Below are 16,430 nucleotides of genomic sequence, written 5' to 3' on the forward strand. Positions count from 1 at the left end.
AGGGGAATGGCAAGACTATACAGTAAGAGCTACAGTTTGCACACGGAGCGAGCGTTCCCACAGGAGCGCCGCTCTACTTCTGTGACGGAAGGAAATGATCACTCCACGGGGGCTGCTATTTTTATCTTGATCAATTCATCTCCTCACCTCCTGATATGACACACCACACCGTGCGAGTTAGTAAGTTACATAACACGACTATCTCTTTAATCAGCCTGATTATCATCTCCAGGCTCCAGACAGCGGAAAGCGTAGTCCGCCTTTTCGCATTTAGTTAAATAAGTGTCGGGTTTTACCTTCTCTAGAGAGGCTAATGTGAAAGAGCTTCACAACTTATTTACATCCCGCAATTCATCCTTTTCTGCTTCCAAGTCGGAGTGGCGGTTAAAGCCGGGGGATTACATCCTCGTGCAAATGAGGCTCTGACCGAGACGAGAGCCTGAGCAGCCAGCTGCACATCATCCTCAAACTGTGTACGTTTCTCAGCTTACTTACGTCTTCTCCCGACTGGAAAGCGTTGTGAGGAATCTCAGCAGAAAATTCATTAGAGCAATATAAAGTTTGCCAGCTGTATAGGCCCATATTGCATAACAGAAAGTAGACATATTTTTGATGCCTGCAGTGATTCAAGCCTCACTAAGCACTTTATTATGCAAGGATAAAGAGATGCATAATAACAGCGTAGAGACTTTGGGACTGATTTACGCTGTGGTGAGGCAAGAAATTAGAGGTTGTTATTATGCAGCATTTCTTGAAAGAAAAAACAAAAGACGCGATCTTGTGATTTTCTTCTACTAACAAATGTACACAGGCACTAAGAATCAAAGCTGGCTACCAAGTTTGGTTTTCCATTGGAGAATTTCACAAAATCCATTTTTACACAGAACACTGAAGAACAAAAGATACTGCTGTATGTCTCGATTTCACAAGAGGAACAGGAATCAAACTGAGCAGCTGACATCAACATGCCAGATGATTGGTTTTGATGTGCGGTATATACTAAAGTTGTTTTGATCTTGTGATATCAAAATGTGTGAAGTAAGCGGTCTGGATGCAAAGATAAGTGCGTTAGGCTTGACACTCCGTTCTAAGTACTTTTAAGACTCTTGTTTTGAAGTAAGAAAGGAAGTAGCTTTTATGTTTCCTTGTTGTCATGACCGGATCAGTCCGGTAAACGTGTCCACTGAGGCCAGCTGACAAAACTCTCTTGCAAAAGCAATGAAGAAGTTTCCTACACTTAAATTGTCTGTGGAGGCTGTGTAGAAAACAGACAAGATACGAACTTCTAAAATGCACCGTGACAACGGCTTGACTAGCTAACTGTTAGCTGCTAACGTGCTAAAGTTTCATCTAGAGTTTTCTGAGTATAATAACACTGTCTAGTTTATTCTGAACTACTTTGTGTCATGAAACGGTGCGGTGAGGGGTGGTGAGGCAAACGCAGCAGACCCAGGTAAGATGAATTATGATGATTTTAATGATAAATAAGTCCAGGAACAGGCAGCACGCACATTAGACACATTGACAAGACATTGACATTGACAAGGACCTGACGAGGAACAAGGAACACAGGTGGAGTTAAATACACAGCGGGTAATCACAGAACAAGACACACCTGGGAACAATCAAGGGGAGGACAGGACAACGAAGAGACTCAAGGACACAGAAAACTCTAAATAAACACAGAAAAACACGGAACATGACACTTTGACTGATGCTGGACAGGGGGTGTGGGGGGGGGGGGGGGGGGGGGGGGTGCTGGTGTCAGCGGCGGCTCCGCATATTGCAGTGTTTCTGTCAGAGTCGGGACCAGAGCCAAGCAGGAGTCAGGAGCGCTGCGCTAAAACATTCTGTTCTGGATCTGGAGCCGCGCCTTCAGGTTGCGGAGAGAAGAGTGCGTGTGTGGAGGAGGTGGAGCTCTGGACAGGTGCAGCTTTTTTTTTTTCTTTTTTGACGCGGGACTTAACCGCGTGTGAAGACCCCATAACTGGACTGCGGGCACGCAGTCACATGTAACTCAGATTTACACTTGTATGAAGTACAACCCGCACAGATACAAAGAAAAAAAAAGAGAGAGAAAGAAAATGTCCTTTTTTTTTTAACAACTTACCTCACTCATGTTGGAAGCGTGTGCGCGGTGCGAGTTGTGCGGCAGAAGTGGACTTCGGTCGTGTCTCACAGTCCTTCAGACCACCAGAACCGTGAAGAAAAAAACGCCGGGTAAAACTGCTGTCATGCAGGAGGGGGAAACCGCTGCGGACTCTCCGGGTCGGACTGAAGAAGATGCGGTTCTCTCTGAGGGACAGACGGGTGCACTGCAGCTCTCCGGTGGCGATAAAGAGAGAAGGAGGATGCAGCGCGTGGAGCGGTGAGGTTTATGTGCAACAGCAGCGCTCTCTCTCTCTCTCTCTCTCGCTCGCTCTCGCTCTCTCGGTCTCGCGGTGTCGCCCACTCAGTCTGAAGCAGTCACCGGGGAGCAGCCTGATGCGCTCCGACACGGATGTTTATGGGCACAAAAGCCCAGATCATTCAACCTAGTTTAAACTTCCGTCAAACACGCGTTATCCTCATGTTTACCTTTTACAGTTCAATAAACCAAGAACATATAGGGATAGGCCTGTCGCGATAAACGATAAATCAATTAATCGTACGATAAATTAAAACTATCAACGTCATTTTAATTATCGGCACTATCGTCTCTTCCGGCCTTTTTCTCTTTCTGTTAATGACACTGAATGAAAAAAGGCTCAACTCCGGTGCTCTCCACTGACCCTCCCTTCCTCATTTCCTCAGTGTAAAGCCCAGCGCACAAGATCTTAGAGCTGTCAGCCGATTGTCGGCCCATTTTCAAAACCTGACAGATCACACATTAGCCGACAGAAATCCTTGGTATAACGGTTCGATCGGGTTCGATCAGGTTCGTTCCTGCCGTGTGGTGTCCAACAATGGGCACAAAATAATGGCTACAAGTCCAGTGAACTAATTTTAAAACCAGGCATTAATCAATGCTTTACTACAATCTACCTGCAATGCATGTGGCTAGTGTCAGCGTAAAGTCCTGACCGAATGAAAATCATTAGAACCTATTTATGTCACGTTAACGAAGAACAGCTGAAAAGTTACCGGGTTTATCAACTGCAGTAGCAATTTCGCTCCAACTCCTCCCCTTGTCATTTCTATATTCTTTGCACAAAATGTTGAATAAACATTAATGTTGTTTCCACATATCATCTCCAATGTCCGCTGGACTTCGGGTTGCGCCGTGTCAGCTGTTTGGGATTCCCCGACGTAATTTCCCCTCAGAAAGCGCGGAGGAGAATCCGCGCTTTCTGATTGGCTGCCTGTCACATTCAACAGGCGGAGTTAAAGCTCCCAGTCGGGGAAAACCCCTGATTTAGATCGGAGGCCATGACGATCTACCGCAGGGGTGCTCAAACTTTTTGAGACCAAGATCTACTTTTTCTCTCACCAGCCGACTGAGATCTACCTCATGACACAAAGACATAAAAATTGTAAATTAAACTCTATTGACTTATTTTATATGCAAATATACATCAGTTATAGCAGAAATAATAAAGTGATAGAAAACCTAATGCAGTATATTTCTTCCTCAGTGAGATTCTCCTACCGTTTTACTCTCTCTCTCTCTCTCTCTCTCTCTTTGACGTTAAGCACACCCGTTGCCGTGGCAACTGCATGCGCCCCGCAAGCGGAGCAGCGATTATGTTAAAAACATAACATTCAGTCCGTCACGATGTCAAGTTTCCAGGCTTGATATTTATTTCTTGATTATTAATAAGCGCTCCCCTGAACACAGCGATCAGCGTTCAGTTTGTCACCTACTGCCGAGATCGACTCAAAACCTTCCCGCGATCGACGTATCGATCTTCCTTAACACACCAAACACTACAGGATGATCGGTTACGAAATCGTAAACGACAATCTTAGAACGACCGGCGTTCTAAGATTGTCGTAAGGGGAAAAATAGACGCAAAAAAACCTGTAGTGTGAACTATTGCATCAGGTAGTCGGATGTGCCCATTTTCTCTATTTAAATCTAATTATTACTGAAGGGCAACACAGACTTCATAATCTGCACTCTTTTGGTTGAATGCAGTATTTATTTCCACTTTGGCTTTATGTTGTTTAGATTTATTCAAGTACATTTTTTGTTAATGGAGACTGAGAATCCATTTTGTTTTTGGTTTTGTTTATTTTGTTCATCAGTTCCAGTGTTAAGTTTTCTTTTGAAAATAAAGTGTATCTATCTTTTTCAGGAAATCACATGCATTATTACGTAATTTCCATTAAATCAGTGTAAAAAGGTCTTCAGACAATATTATCGTTTATCGCAATAATTTTTGAGACAATTAATCGTTCAGCAAAATTTATCGTGACAGGCCTATATAGGGATTACTTTATGTTTTTTCACATTTCTTTTTCATCCACCGTTTCAAAAATATATATATTTTTAGATTTACTCATTAAAACCGTTAGGGATGCACAAGAATGGTTTTATTTTCAGTTTTGAATCCTCACATTCAGTAGCAACAACTTTCAGGAAGCTAAAGACCAAGCATTGTGTGCATAGCTATGCATTTTCTTTTAATTTTCTCTGATCAAAGTCATACACGCATTGAAAAAATGGCAAAAGAGAAGTTGTTCATATTGTAAAAAGTAAGTTGTGGAAGTATGGTGTTTTCATTGTGCTGCTTCTCTAAACATGATTCTGTCCCGAAATCCTTGTAAATGCTCTTGTGAAAAGAACATGTTCCAGTTATGACCACAAGACATGAAATGGTTGAAAAACTCCTCCTGCTCTTTGAAATAAACATTTTCCCCTCCCCCTGCGTCCACAGCTAAAACAACTTTTACTTTTTGAGCCATTTTGTAGTTTCTGCTCTGAACCTTGAGCGGTAGGTTCAAAATCGGCATGTTGAAACCACTAAGACATGTATGTATTTCTAATTTTAAAAATAAAAACGCTTACGATTTCTATCCTTTTTTAGCACACTCAGCAATACATTAAACACACAATGCTTTTAATGAAACACAGGAGAAAAAAGCAAATTATTGTAAGTGTGAAAAAGGGTTTCCGAATGGGTTTGCCTTAATTAAAGAAGGCGGCTGTTTCCTAACGTTTTGTGTCAGATATGTTCTAGTTTATTGGATTGGAAAATTATGTTAGTCTGTTCTCAATATTTCGTAAATTTGTCAATGAAAATAAAATTTTAAACAATTTGAGTTCATCATTATCAATGCACCATTTCCATCCACCCATCCATCATGGCGGGGGTGGGGGTGGGGGGGACTGGCGTCTATCTAATATTTATTCATAGACATCCTTGAAGCATTTTATTTTTCTCCTATGTAAATTTAATCTGCTGGTCACAATCAGGATCCACAGAGCATTAAGCCACTTAGAATGATGGCTGCTAAACACACATTCGTAGGACGGAGCATTTAAAATAACCTAAATGTGAATTTTAACAAAGAGCAATAGAGCAACTGTCAATTTAGCTTTTCCCTGACTGTACACAGATCTAACAGCGTTCATTATTGAAATGAGTATGAATTTTCACCTAAAAGGAGACATTTAAAATAACCTTAAGTAATTACATGCAAAATTAGAATAACTGAAAGTGTATTACAGCATAAGAAAAGGACATAAATTTATAATGGAAAGGTGGAACGTGATGCCAAAGGACACAGATTGATGTCACAACAGCAAAATATAGGATGCCAAAAGGAAAAACGTTCACCCAAAAAGACCTGGATTAGATTGCAAACTAATCTGAGCGGTACTGTAGAAATCTCTACAAGGTACAACGTTGAAGAGATGAGAAGAAAAAACAATTTGTCTGCATAGTGGGGATTTGTGTCTCTTGTAATCTAAATGTACCAGTACAAGTACGCTGAATGAGGCGATTGCATCGTATTAAGTTATGACATATTAGAATCTGCTCCCTAAAAACTGGGGACACAGCTGGTCAACTCTGTTGTCTCCAGGCAACAAGGTCCTGGGTCTGAATCCAGACCTGGGTTACAGATGGATAGATAGTTTGATGCCTAGAACTAAAACCTTTCAAACATATTACCCATATCTCCACTAGATGGTGCTATTGTATTTCTGGTCATTTTTAGATATCCCAAATATTTGAATTTGAATGCTGCTAGAACGCTTGTGGAGTTAAGTATAAGACAATAAACTGGTGTACATGAACTTCTGTCACATTTGTAAGCTTTCAAACCCTCCAACCCCGAGAAGAATTACACGAGTGTGGAATACAGTTGCCTCAATCCGAGTCGAAGAAAGTAGAACTTTAGAGGTACATTTCTAAATTTCCATGTAAACGTGATGTGTGTTTGGTATCCTGGTCTAATTGGAACACCTAATTCTGGCCAAGTTTCCTTTATTTATCTGTTGGTTTGGCTGAAAGTTGAAGGATTGAGTGCTGGTCTTTCATCTTTCGGTAACTCTGGCAATGAAACCGTCCCAGGACATGATCCTTCCATCACCATGCTTGACGCTTGCTGCTGCATTCTTGAGGTATAAAAATCTTACTTGGATTCCCCTTCCAAAATCTGTCGTCTCATTGTTGGCAAATACCTGACCATGAAACTTTTCTGTAGAAAGGCGTGGGGCTTGTCCATGGACGCAGCTCCAAGTTGCAGTCCAGCTTGATGGCGTCCATTTTGTAGTTCTTGTCCTTAAATTTGTGAGAAATCCTTTAATCTCCATGGCAACCGTTCAGCTGTGCAAAACACCTGGGTGAAACTAGCCCCGCCTTCGAGGTGCAGCTCACCCTCAGAACAGAAGTTTCCAAGTTACCGAACATCCACCTCACAGAGCAGCCGTCCACCAGGACGTCCCCACTCAGCTCCTTCAGACTAGTGGCAGCAGCAATCATTAAACACCTGGTGGAACGGCACATCATTACATGAGCTACTTCTTATTGCAACACTGACAAAGTGTTGCATTGAAAAGTATTATTCAAGGGTTAATAGAGGAGTGCTGTTGTGACTACTCCCTGAAGGAGTTTCGGAAACAGCAGGAGATTTTAAAGTGACAGAGGCCCAATTTCAGAAATTTGACTTTGAAAAGTCAAATGTCTTCTAAGTCTTAATTATAGCATTTTTATTGTAACTAAATGCAACATAGCTACTTGATTATGCAATAAAACGTGCCTAGAAAATACATAATATTTCCCCTTTAAGACATCTTTTCACAGTCCATGTTTCACTGTTGCGAATCAATGTCAGCTCAGCATGTCATTTGGATAAAACTCCTGGAAATGTCACAGACCGGAGATTAGCTCCAAAACGTATCTTCCATGAACCTCTGTACAGCAGTAATGATATTTACTACTCACAACATCTTAACTGAACCCTAGTCCTGAAAAAGTGGAACTATCCCTTTAAAGAAAGCCCTTTGAGTGCTCTTCATCATAACACCTAGTCACATTGGTACCTGCAATGAAGAACAGAAACAACTGCAGCAAGCACAAGCCCTCAATTTTCTTGTTTTACATGCAACAAATACATAAGATTGCAATTTAGCGTATGTCCACATGAGGGCTCTCTTCTCTTCCAAGTCTAAAATAACACTATGGATTAGAATCGCACACCTTAGAATAATAATTAAACTGTATTTAATTTATGTATTTTTTTTTTTAGATTTCATCACATTGAAACCTTAATCGTCTATATTTGTCTCTATATGCAAATATATATATTTGCATACATACAGTATATACTGTATATATATATTTATTTTATTTTTTTGTTTTTGATAGATAAGACGATCCAAATAGTCCAAAGACAAGGTTTGGTTTTCAACAGAAAAATTTAAGTCAATTGGCTTCATTAGTAAGTAGTTAATTTGTGTATGATTTAATCTCAGTATAAATGAGAACTTTATTATAATTTATTATCATAATAAATGATAAATTATTATCATAATTATAATAAGATGATAATGTGATTATCAATATAATTATTCATAATTTAGCCTACTGTTTTCCTTCCTCTTCACCGGTCTTGTCCGTAGTTTTTGTTACAAAATTGTCAAGTCAAAAGCAATCAAAGACCAAAGAAAAAGGAAAAAAAAAACCTACAATTACAAAGAAACTTGCTGATACTTTCTCAGCAATACACCCAGCATTTAAACATACAAGGCAATCAGAACTTTATATTGAAAAGTATCAAAGGTGTTAAAAGTGAAAAATATAAAAATCTGAGTGTATATGCATAAAAAAAGACATACATTTTCTATTTTTTTCCATGTTTTTATTTCTAATGTGTTTCTTTTTTTTTTTTTCCATTTGTCCACAAAGTTATATTAGTCACTACTATGTTAGGTCAGTTTTTCCCTCACTGCAATGGCAGTCAACTACACAAGAGCCCAAACTCAGCGTGGCCCCCTCACCTCAGGAGAGATTTGTCATTTCAAGGCAATACTTGATAAAAAAAAACAAAACAAAAAGACAACCTTATAGTAAAACCAGGATTGAGAGATGAAGCTTTGAGAAGTGTTAGATATGATTACTTTAGGAGAATTTCATCCACGCCATTTAAATTCATTAAAGTCATTTCAATTTAAATGAAATATTTTTCACTTCCTTTTGAAATGAGTAGTAATATCTTTCTCTTTTTTGCATGAAATGTTCTTAAAAACACAAGCATGCACATAAGATGTGCACAGTTGAACACATACAAACCAAGATTAACAATTTCACACTATTTTATCTCAAGAAATATGTTTTTCTAATAATTTAGCTGCTAGTATGCGACACAGATCTTTTTGTTTTGCTGGGGGGGGGGTTTAAACATAAAGTTTACCAAATTTTTTTTATTGTTCTCTCAGATCAATAAACTTCAGCAGCGTCACTTTGTCTCCGTCAATATGTCATAGTGACAGGACCATTGTCTACAGTACAATGATTGGCCGGCGATTTTATTCCCATCTGCCAGTGGGAGGAGCCGAAGGGGCCATCGCTCAAGTTTGTGCTCTCTTAAAAAACAAAAAAACAAAAACAAGAACCCAAAACAAAACAAAAACACAACATCTCTAGAGCTATCTGTACAACATTCAACATCACATTTCTCTTTTGTTTTTTTTTAACCATAATGCCAAAAACAATAATACTTATCATTATAAGAGCATTTCTCCATCTCGACGGCATTGAACAAACACCACACAAACAGAAAGGAGAAGAAAGAAAAAAAAAAACCTCTAATAAAGGCCTCAATACCAGATAGTACACGTCACCTTCGAGTGGTGCTAGAGACTGATTTATGGACGAGAGAAGGACGTGGAGGAAGAGCAAGCAGGGGGATGGAAAGAAAACAGAAATGGAAGGGAGAAAAATCTGTAAGTTGTCCTCCTTCTTCAAGCGTTTGTATCTTTAGTGTCGCATTGGACATGTTTTGGCACCTCATGATGTTAAAAACAAAAAACATCGTTCAAGAATCAAAGACTTTGGGCTTTGGTTTACCAAGGATTAGTATGACGACTACAGGTAGCCTCACTCTACAGCTACAACCATTCTTTTTAAATCACCTAGGGCTTAGACAGTCCGTAATTTTTCTTTTTTTTTTCTTTTAGAGTCGGGGTAAAAGTGAGGCCTAGTGGCCTTGTTTAAGGCCCAACGGGCCTGATGAGCAGGAGACGCTGGCACGAAAACTGCTCGCCACAGGAGAGAACGGCCGGTCGGGAAGCAAAGACATGGGAACGAAAGAATAAGGAAATAAGCCAGTGTGATGAAGGGAAGAAGGGAATGATAAAAGGAGGGAACATGAACAGAGAGAAAACAGGAAGAGAGGAGCGAAAGTGTGATATAGGCTAAGTGCTTTTGGTGAGTTTTACAAAATACACCAGGAAGTGCTTGAAACAGAAGGCACGGTGGCATTGATAGTAGTTGTAAAGGAGACACCACTAAGGGACTTTTTCACTACAAAAACTCATAAGGTGCTCTAAAAAAACAGACTCCAAACACATTAATGCACATTAAAGTGTGGTGGCAGTAACTCCAGACGGACTCCTGTGGCACATTTTCAGAACCAATGTTAACCTAAGCCAAACCATTTAGTACACACAGTCAGTACGGAGCCACCAGATATTGCTGGGGAACATTCTGAACACACCTAACGTGTAGAGGGGCAACGTCAGAAGTGTTTCCATCACTAAATGTTTTCGGAACAGCTTTCCATCTTGGCATATATGCTGGTGTATTGAAAAGCACTTGTTTAAGTCTAAAAATATGGGAAAAGATAGGGATTGTGTGGAATATGAAGTTTTGTGGCATCTTTAAAGGATTTCTGATTCACTCCAGTCATGAATAGTGCACACGTTTTGGGATCAGTGGTGTGGAATTCGCAGTGTTCTGCTGTTTCAGGGAGTGGCTAAGTTATTTCTGCTGTGACATGAGAATTTTTTCATACTTATGCATACAGTAAATATATCTGAATGGTCTCACAAAGTCTTCTAATACTTAGATAAATTAATCAGAATGGAGGTCAGTAATTTACCATAAAATTGCAAAAATACATTTGCTTAAAAGAAAGCACGGCAATTTTGAAATAATTCACGTTTTTGATAAAGTGTTTGTGGTAATGAGGTGGTTATCATCTGTATCAAAATAGATGTATTTCGCACAACTGCAATAGAAACACCTTTTTCGCATCACACAAGTCGCGTGATCGACAGCTGGATGTTACTACTGGCAGAAATAACAAAGAAGACGAAATAGGAAGTAGCAGGAGGAAGATAGTTTGTTTTTCGAGGTTTTTTTCGGACAGTGTGCAGCTGGCTCCACCAGAGCTATCACAGCTCATCAGAAGCTCTTCTGTAAAATTGTAGACTACAATTTCCCCAAAACGTGTCGTACGTAGCCGTTCCCGAGGGCTTGTTGCTCCAACAACTGAATAAGACGCCATTTACAGCTATCGCAAAATTGTTTTTTCTTCTTTCAACAAAGATTTTCGCACATTTGTAATGGAGACAACAGATAGTGTCCGTTTTAAGCATCCAGAATCCAAACAGTTCCACATTTGCATAGAGCGAGTTTAGGTGTAGATATGGTTTGGTGATTGCCGTGACATCGGAGTTGCAGCTGCTTCTGTTGCAGTGTATACATCGCATGTTGGGGCTGCAACACGCATGCAGTGGAAGTCTATCAAAATCCGTGGCAGTCTGGAATATCTGGTGATCGAAATCTATCTTCTACAGCGTCAAATGTGTAGTAAAACTAATACTGTAGCATTATTTTCTCATGGTAGTGAATTGTCTTCGTGAGCCACTGAGACACAATACTGACTATATTGTTACTGGGACTCAAGAGACTCACCCAAACACAGTGGAGTTTCTACAGATGCCATGCATCGTTGCAAAAACTGAATCTATAAAATCTGGTATAGTACAAATGAGGACTTTTAAAGTTATGTATTCATCGAGGTGTACAATCAGTTGATATGTATAGTAAAGTTACATTATTTTAGGCAAATTAATGTGTGTTGTCAAACACACTGCTTGGGCAGTACGGGGTCCTCAAGTAGGTTTTGCTGGGCAATTCCCACGCTTGCAATCTTGTGCTTTTTACATTTTCTTGTTTCATAATCCAGTGTTTCTGTTAAGATTTGTCAGCGTTTTGTACAAACATTGTGTCTTTTTGTATCCACATTGGGTACATTTTGTACCAGATATAACCACTGATTGTTTTAGTAATGTTCTGTATTGTTCTCAGTGTTCACTATAAATAAACACTGAGGTTATGCGATGTTAATTTAAGGTTAAGTTAACCCACACAGCAATCAGAACCACAATAGATGATGGGGTGTAATATGAAATCCACACACAAAAAAATAGCAATAAATATTTTGTGAGTAGTGTGGGTACTATTTATCTTCATACTTTATCAAAACGTTAAACTACCTAGATACATCATTGACACGGGAGTACAGAATGGAGGTATGAATTAGCGAAGGAACAAACTGACCCCAATACATACATAAATTTAATGTTGCATATATTGAAAAGCACAGCTAAAATAAAGTTCATCATTTACTCGGATTCTTTGGTTTTTATTCTTAAACTGTAACAACTGTTTTGTCTGAAAAGTTAAAAGTGTCAAATTAAAATTGTCACATCAAAGATTCCATGGAGAGGAAGCAAGCTAGCGCTAGCATCCTAACTTCCTTTACTTATAATGTTGCATCAACTTTAAAAGATGTAGCTAAAATTAAGTTTATTATTTACCTCCTTTTTTTGGGGGGGGGGGGGGGGGGGGATTTAAAACTGTAATAGTTTATCCGAATTGTTAAAGTGTCAAAGATTAAAACAGTCGCAATCAAAGATTCCACAAAGAGAAAGCAACTAGCATTAGCATTTTAACTACTTCCATTTGTAAAGTCTTATTTTAAAAGTGTAGCTTAAATAATTTACTCATCTTATTTCCTTAAAAAAATTAAGACTCTAACAAGTAACCAGGACCAGTTGTTTTAAATGTTAAAAAAGTTACAGCTAAGTTTCCATCAAGAGGGTGAAAGCTAGTATTAGCATTAGCATCACAAAGCACATCGGCAGAAGACAGGAGATTATCAGACCTTTTAGAGGTATGTGTGGAATCAGATATGCCTGACGATGCCCTCTAAATGTATAATGTGTTTAGAAAACTCTCTAGAAATATCTGATAGTGCTACACAAATTTTTACTTACATGTGTACTAATGCTAATTTAGACTGACACTGCCAACAACATAAACATTTGTTCTGATATCACACCACAAGCCTTATATCCCATCAAATAACAAAAGTCGGCATTAACCAGCGCCGTCTACTTTTATTAGCTATACCTTCAAATCTCTTTATTTTACGTTATTTTTTTTAACTTCATATTCTTAGTTATTTATATTTTGAGCTCTAATTATGCTTTGCAACTGTTTGTTAATCGATGGGATAAATCTACTCAAGCCACACACTTACACATTTAAAATGACAACAAAAACTGCCATTGGAAAAAAACAAAAAGTTTGGTCTATCGATAGAGTCAACAGAAAAACAACTACTTTGGGAACTCAAACCTTGCACAGTGCTCTGTATAGACATTCCAACTAGTCTTAGCTCACAAACATTATAATCAATATTACCTATATTGATAACCTTTTTCTGTAAGCATCTTGAAACGAAAATAAACAAAAGTCTGTGGGTTTTTCTTTTCTTGTCTGTCTTTACAAAAGCTACACATATACTACTGGGATGTCTAAGCATGTGTTAGTGTTTTAATAATTACTCCTACCGTTGTCTTTTCGGGGATTTTTTTTTTTTTTTACAGAAAAGAAAGAAGAGAAGAACTCTAGTTGTCCAAAAGTCACCATATACCAAAAGTACAGCTTATTTCTCGGATTTTGTCTTGTCCGATAGCAACTTTGTATTTATTTTTCATTTTTAACCCTCTATCTATTTTTGACACGGTTGTTTTTATTACAACGTGCCAGCTGATTGTGGAAGAGGGCTCAATCTTGCCCCCTGCAGCCCTCAAGTCCTTGATTTATCGTTTGTTCAGCACGACGGACCACAACCCAGCTGGCGCTGAAAACACTGAATTCTAAACTGTGCCCCTTCTTCTATCTCGTAGTCTTTAAACATCTTGTCACCGCCTACTTTTTAAAATTTTTTTAACTCCTTTTGAAAAGAACCACAAACCGGCTACAGTCTGTGTCAAGAACATTAACGCTATGATGTAGCATTTCTTTTACAACTATTCACAACACCCTAGAACCACTTTAAACAAATATATTGTATTTAAATCATTTGAAACTGTATATTCCGATAAAATTAGCGACCTATGCGAGACTCGGACAACGCCAGAGACTCTTTTGACAACATACATGAACAGGCACTAACTGATTACAACAACAACAACAAAAAAATACAAACTTTTCTTTCAGATAAGTTTTTTAGGACAGTAATCGTTAAACACTTAGCTGAAAAACAAGGCAGTGATACACAGTCGAGGAAACAGTCACCTCATGCCTTAAATTAATGCCAGATAGCTTAAAACTTTCTGTGGATTGAGGAGGGAGATGAAGCTGACAGTCTCAAACTGTTCAGTGGTCAGTCTCTAGAGTTACCTGTTCAGCTCACTCAGTGTAGTAGTCAGGAATACACCTTCTTATATAGCAATGCGTCAAAGTTTGAGATTCTGCAATGATGCTAGACCCTTAGCAGATGTTTGTTGAATAGAATATCATCTCAAAAAGCAACAACCTTGGACTTTTTCTTGGGGGGAGAGGGACAAATACAAAAAGTGGCCTACAAAAATCCTGAAAAGTTGTGTAGATGCTCCTTTGAGATTATAGGAATATTAGTGTATGTTGTAGAGGATTAAGCAGTCACAAAGATAGTAGACAAGTCATACCAGAGGGAATATTAAAGCAGCACTTTTTCCCTCCGCTTTGCGGAAACATTAATCTTCAAGACTCTTTACGTGTTCTCATAAATTAAACTATGAAGGGATGCCTTTTGCATTATTTCTTGTCTATCACATATACAGCTGAAACTCTCTCTGTCTCTTTCTTTTACCCAGTTAGGACCTTGTCATCCTCCACTACCATGTTGGGGCTCAGAGCTGGTGAAAGGTCGAGGGACATCCTCAGATCCCGATCTTGCAAATCCTCCACACTGCTGCTCTCCATGTTCTCTTCAAATTCTTCATCGAGTTCTTCTTTCTCCTCCTGCGTCTTTTCCTTGACAGCTGGGCTGTCTCTTACATTCTTGGGCACTGAAGCCACAGAGTCTTGACGATAAGAAGCTTCGTCCAGATGATCTGCTGTATCCTCAAGGTGACCATTAGTGATCTGGTGCTGAGTTGAAGACCAGTGCCCCACAGGGACTGGAGATTCTCCCTCACTCACATGCCTCCATAATGTCAGAGGATCGAGGTCGGAGTTATCCATCCGTGGCTTGGTGGCCCTTTGGGCACGCTCATCATCCAGGAGAGCAGAGGAGACCCTCTTGCGCCTGGACTTACTTGTGTGGTTTACTTGGATATGCATGGCCATCAGCTCAGCTGATGATGTATGAAAAGGGCAGAACAAACACTGGCTCAGTTTGACCCCTGCTGAGCTATCCCTCCCACCATCAACACCAAACCCAACGCCTCCATCTCCGGCATCAATGCTTTCATTCTCCTCCATCCCTCCGTGGCTGGGCGAGGTGCGACGGGAAAGATCCAAAGGTTCAAACCCTCCCTCCTGAGTTGATGGCACAGGTTCATCTTTGTCACTTTGTGGCTGAACCATTCGACTAGTAGTGAGAGGCTTACGCCGGGATACTTTAGTAGTCTTTGGTGGGGGGGATCCCCTGATCCAATTTCCCTCCATCCCTCCTTGGTACAGGGCCCCCATAACTCCAGACAGATACCTGTACTGGGTCTCCAAGTCGACATCCCTTAGAGCTGCCAGAGCCTTCCGATGTTCCCGTTGGTCTGGGAGGCCCAGGAGCCAAGACTGCTGGCTGGACCGTGAAACGGATGTATCAGCAGTGCCTCGGTTGATCGGGCCGTGGTTGAGCTGAGTTCGACGCTGCTTGACCAATCCAGGGGTTCCAGATGTGTGAATGCTGGAGGTGGGCCCAGAGGAGGAATTGGAGGAAGCTGATAAGGCATTGCGTTGCTCCCTGTGGTGCCGCTGGAGGTGGTACTTCAGTGACCCAGACTGAGTGCCTGCATAGTCACAGTGGGGGCATTTGTAGGGTCTTTCACCTGCAGGAAAAACAGTATGTCAAATCAAACTGATTACATCTGGACATATGTAACATTGACCACAAGTCTCAGGCCCTGTTCACACGGAGACAAGATTAGGAGTTTCTTGGGTGTATCCACAAAGGGATTTTGTCGTTTAGGCTGTGCATTCACACATATCTGGCATTTTGGAAAACCAAAAACAATCATTTTTGAAAATGGGTCCCAGACTAGATACATTTCAAAGCTGCAGTTTTATGTTTCCATGAGGCCATGTGACTTGCGTCATTTTTGAAACTGTGATATAGAGGCTCCGTCGCTCTCTGTATGCAGCATTTGTTTGTGTGGACGGACATTTGTTCTTAATCACTTATGGAAATTTACCGTTTGTGTGCAGCACGTGTGGACAGCACATCTTTCACTAAATGAAAAAGCCAAACATAGAAGTGGACAAAAATAATGCTAAATCACAAATAATACAAGTTAAATGTGATGTCAACTCACATAGTGCCTACCATCTTGTTTTACAAACGTGTATCAACTTGTATTTAATTGAACTTTGAATTCAAGTCAACTCCCAGAGCAGATTATTTTAATAATAGCAAGTTTTTAGAAATGTTTTGTCATTTGTAATTCCTGGTGGATCTCTGCAGCGCCGCCAAAGTTTAGTGTAGTAACTGGGTCTACTTGC

General features: G+C 39.9%; 1 protein-coding gene across 2 annotated transcripts in view; it reads right to left on the bottom strand.

Moving 5' to 3' along the window:
• Positions 1–8,823: 8,823 nt before the first annotated feature.
• znf219 (zinc finger protein 219) overlaps positions 8,824–16,430 on the bottom strand; it is a 30,021-nt gene continuing 22,414 nt past the window's right edge. For both annotated transcript variants that reach the window (XM_032582819.1, XM_032582820.1), the window contains exon 5: positions 8,824–15,760. In XM_032582819.1, coding sequence (XP_032438710.1) covers positions 14,577–15,760 — 1,184 coding nt within the window. In that variant the 3' untranslated portion in view covers positions 8,824–14,576. The remainder of the gene's footprint in view (positions 15,761–16,430) is intronic.

This window comes from Xiphophorus hellerii, chromosome 14 (assembly GCF_003331165.1).
Source record: "Xiphophorus hellerii strain 12219 chromosome 14, Xiphophorus_hellerii-4.1, whole genome shotgun sequence".
Taxonomy (NCBI): domain Eukaryota; kingdom Metazoa; phylum Chordata; class Actinopteri; order Cyprinodontiformes; family Poeciliidae; genus Xiphophorus; species Xiphophorus hellerii.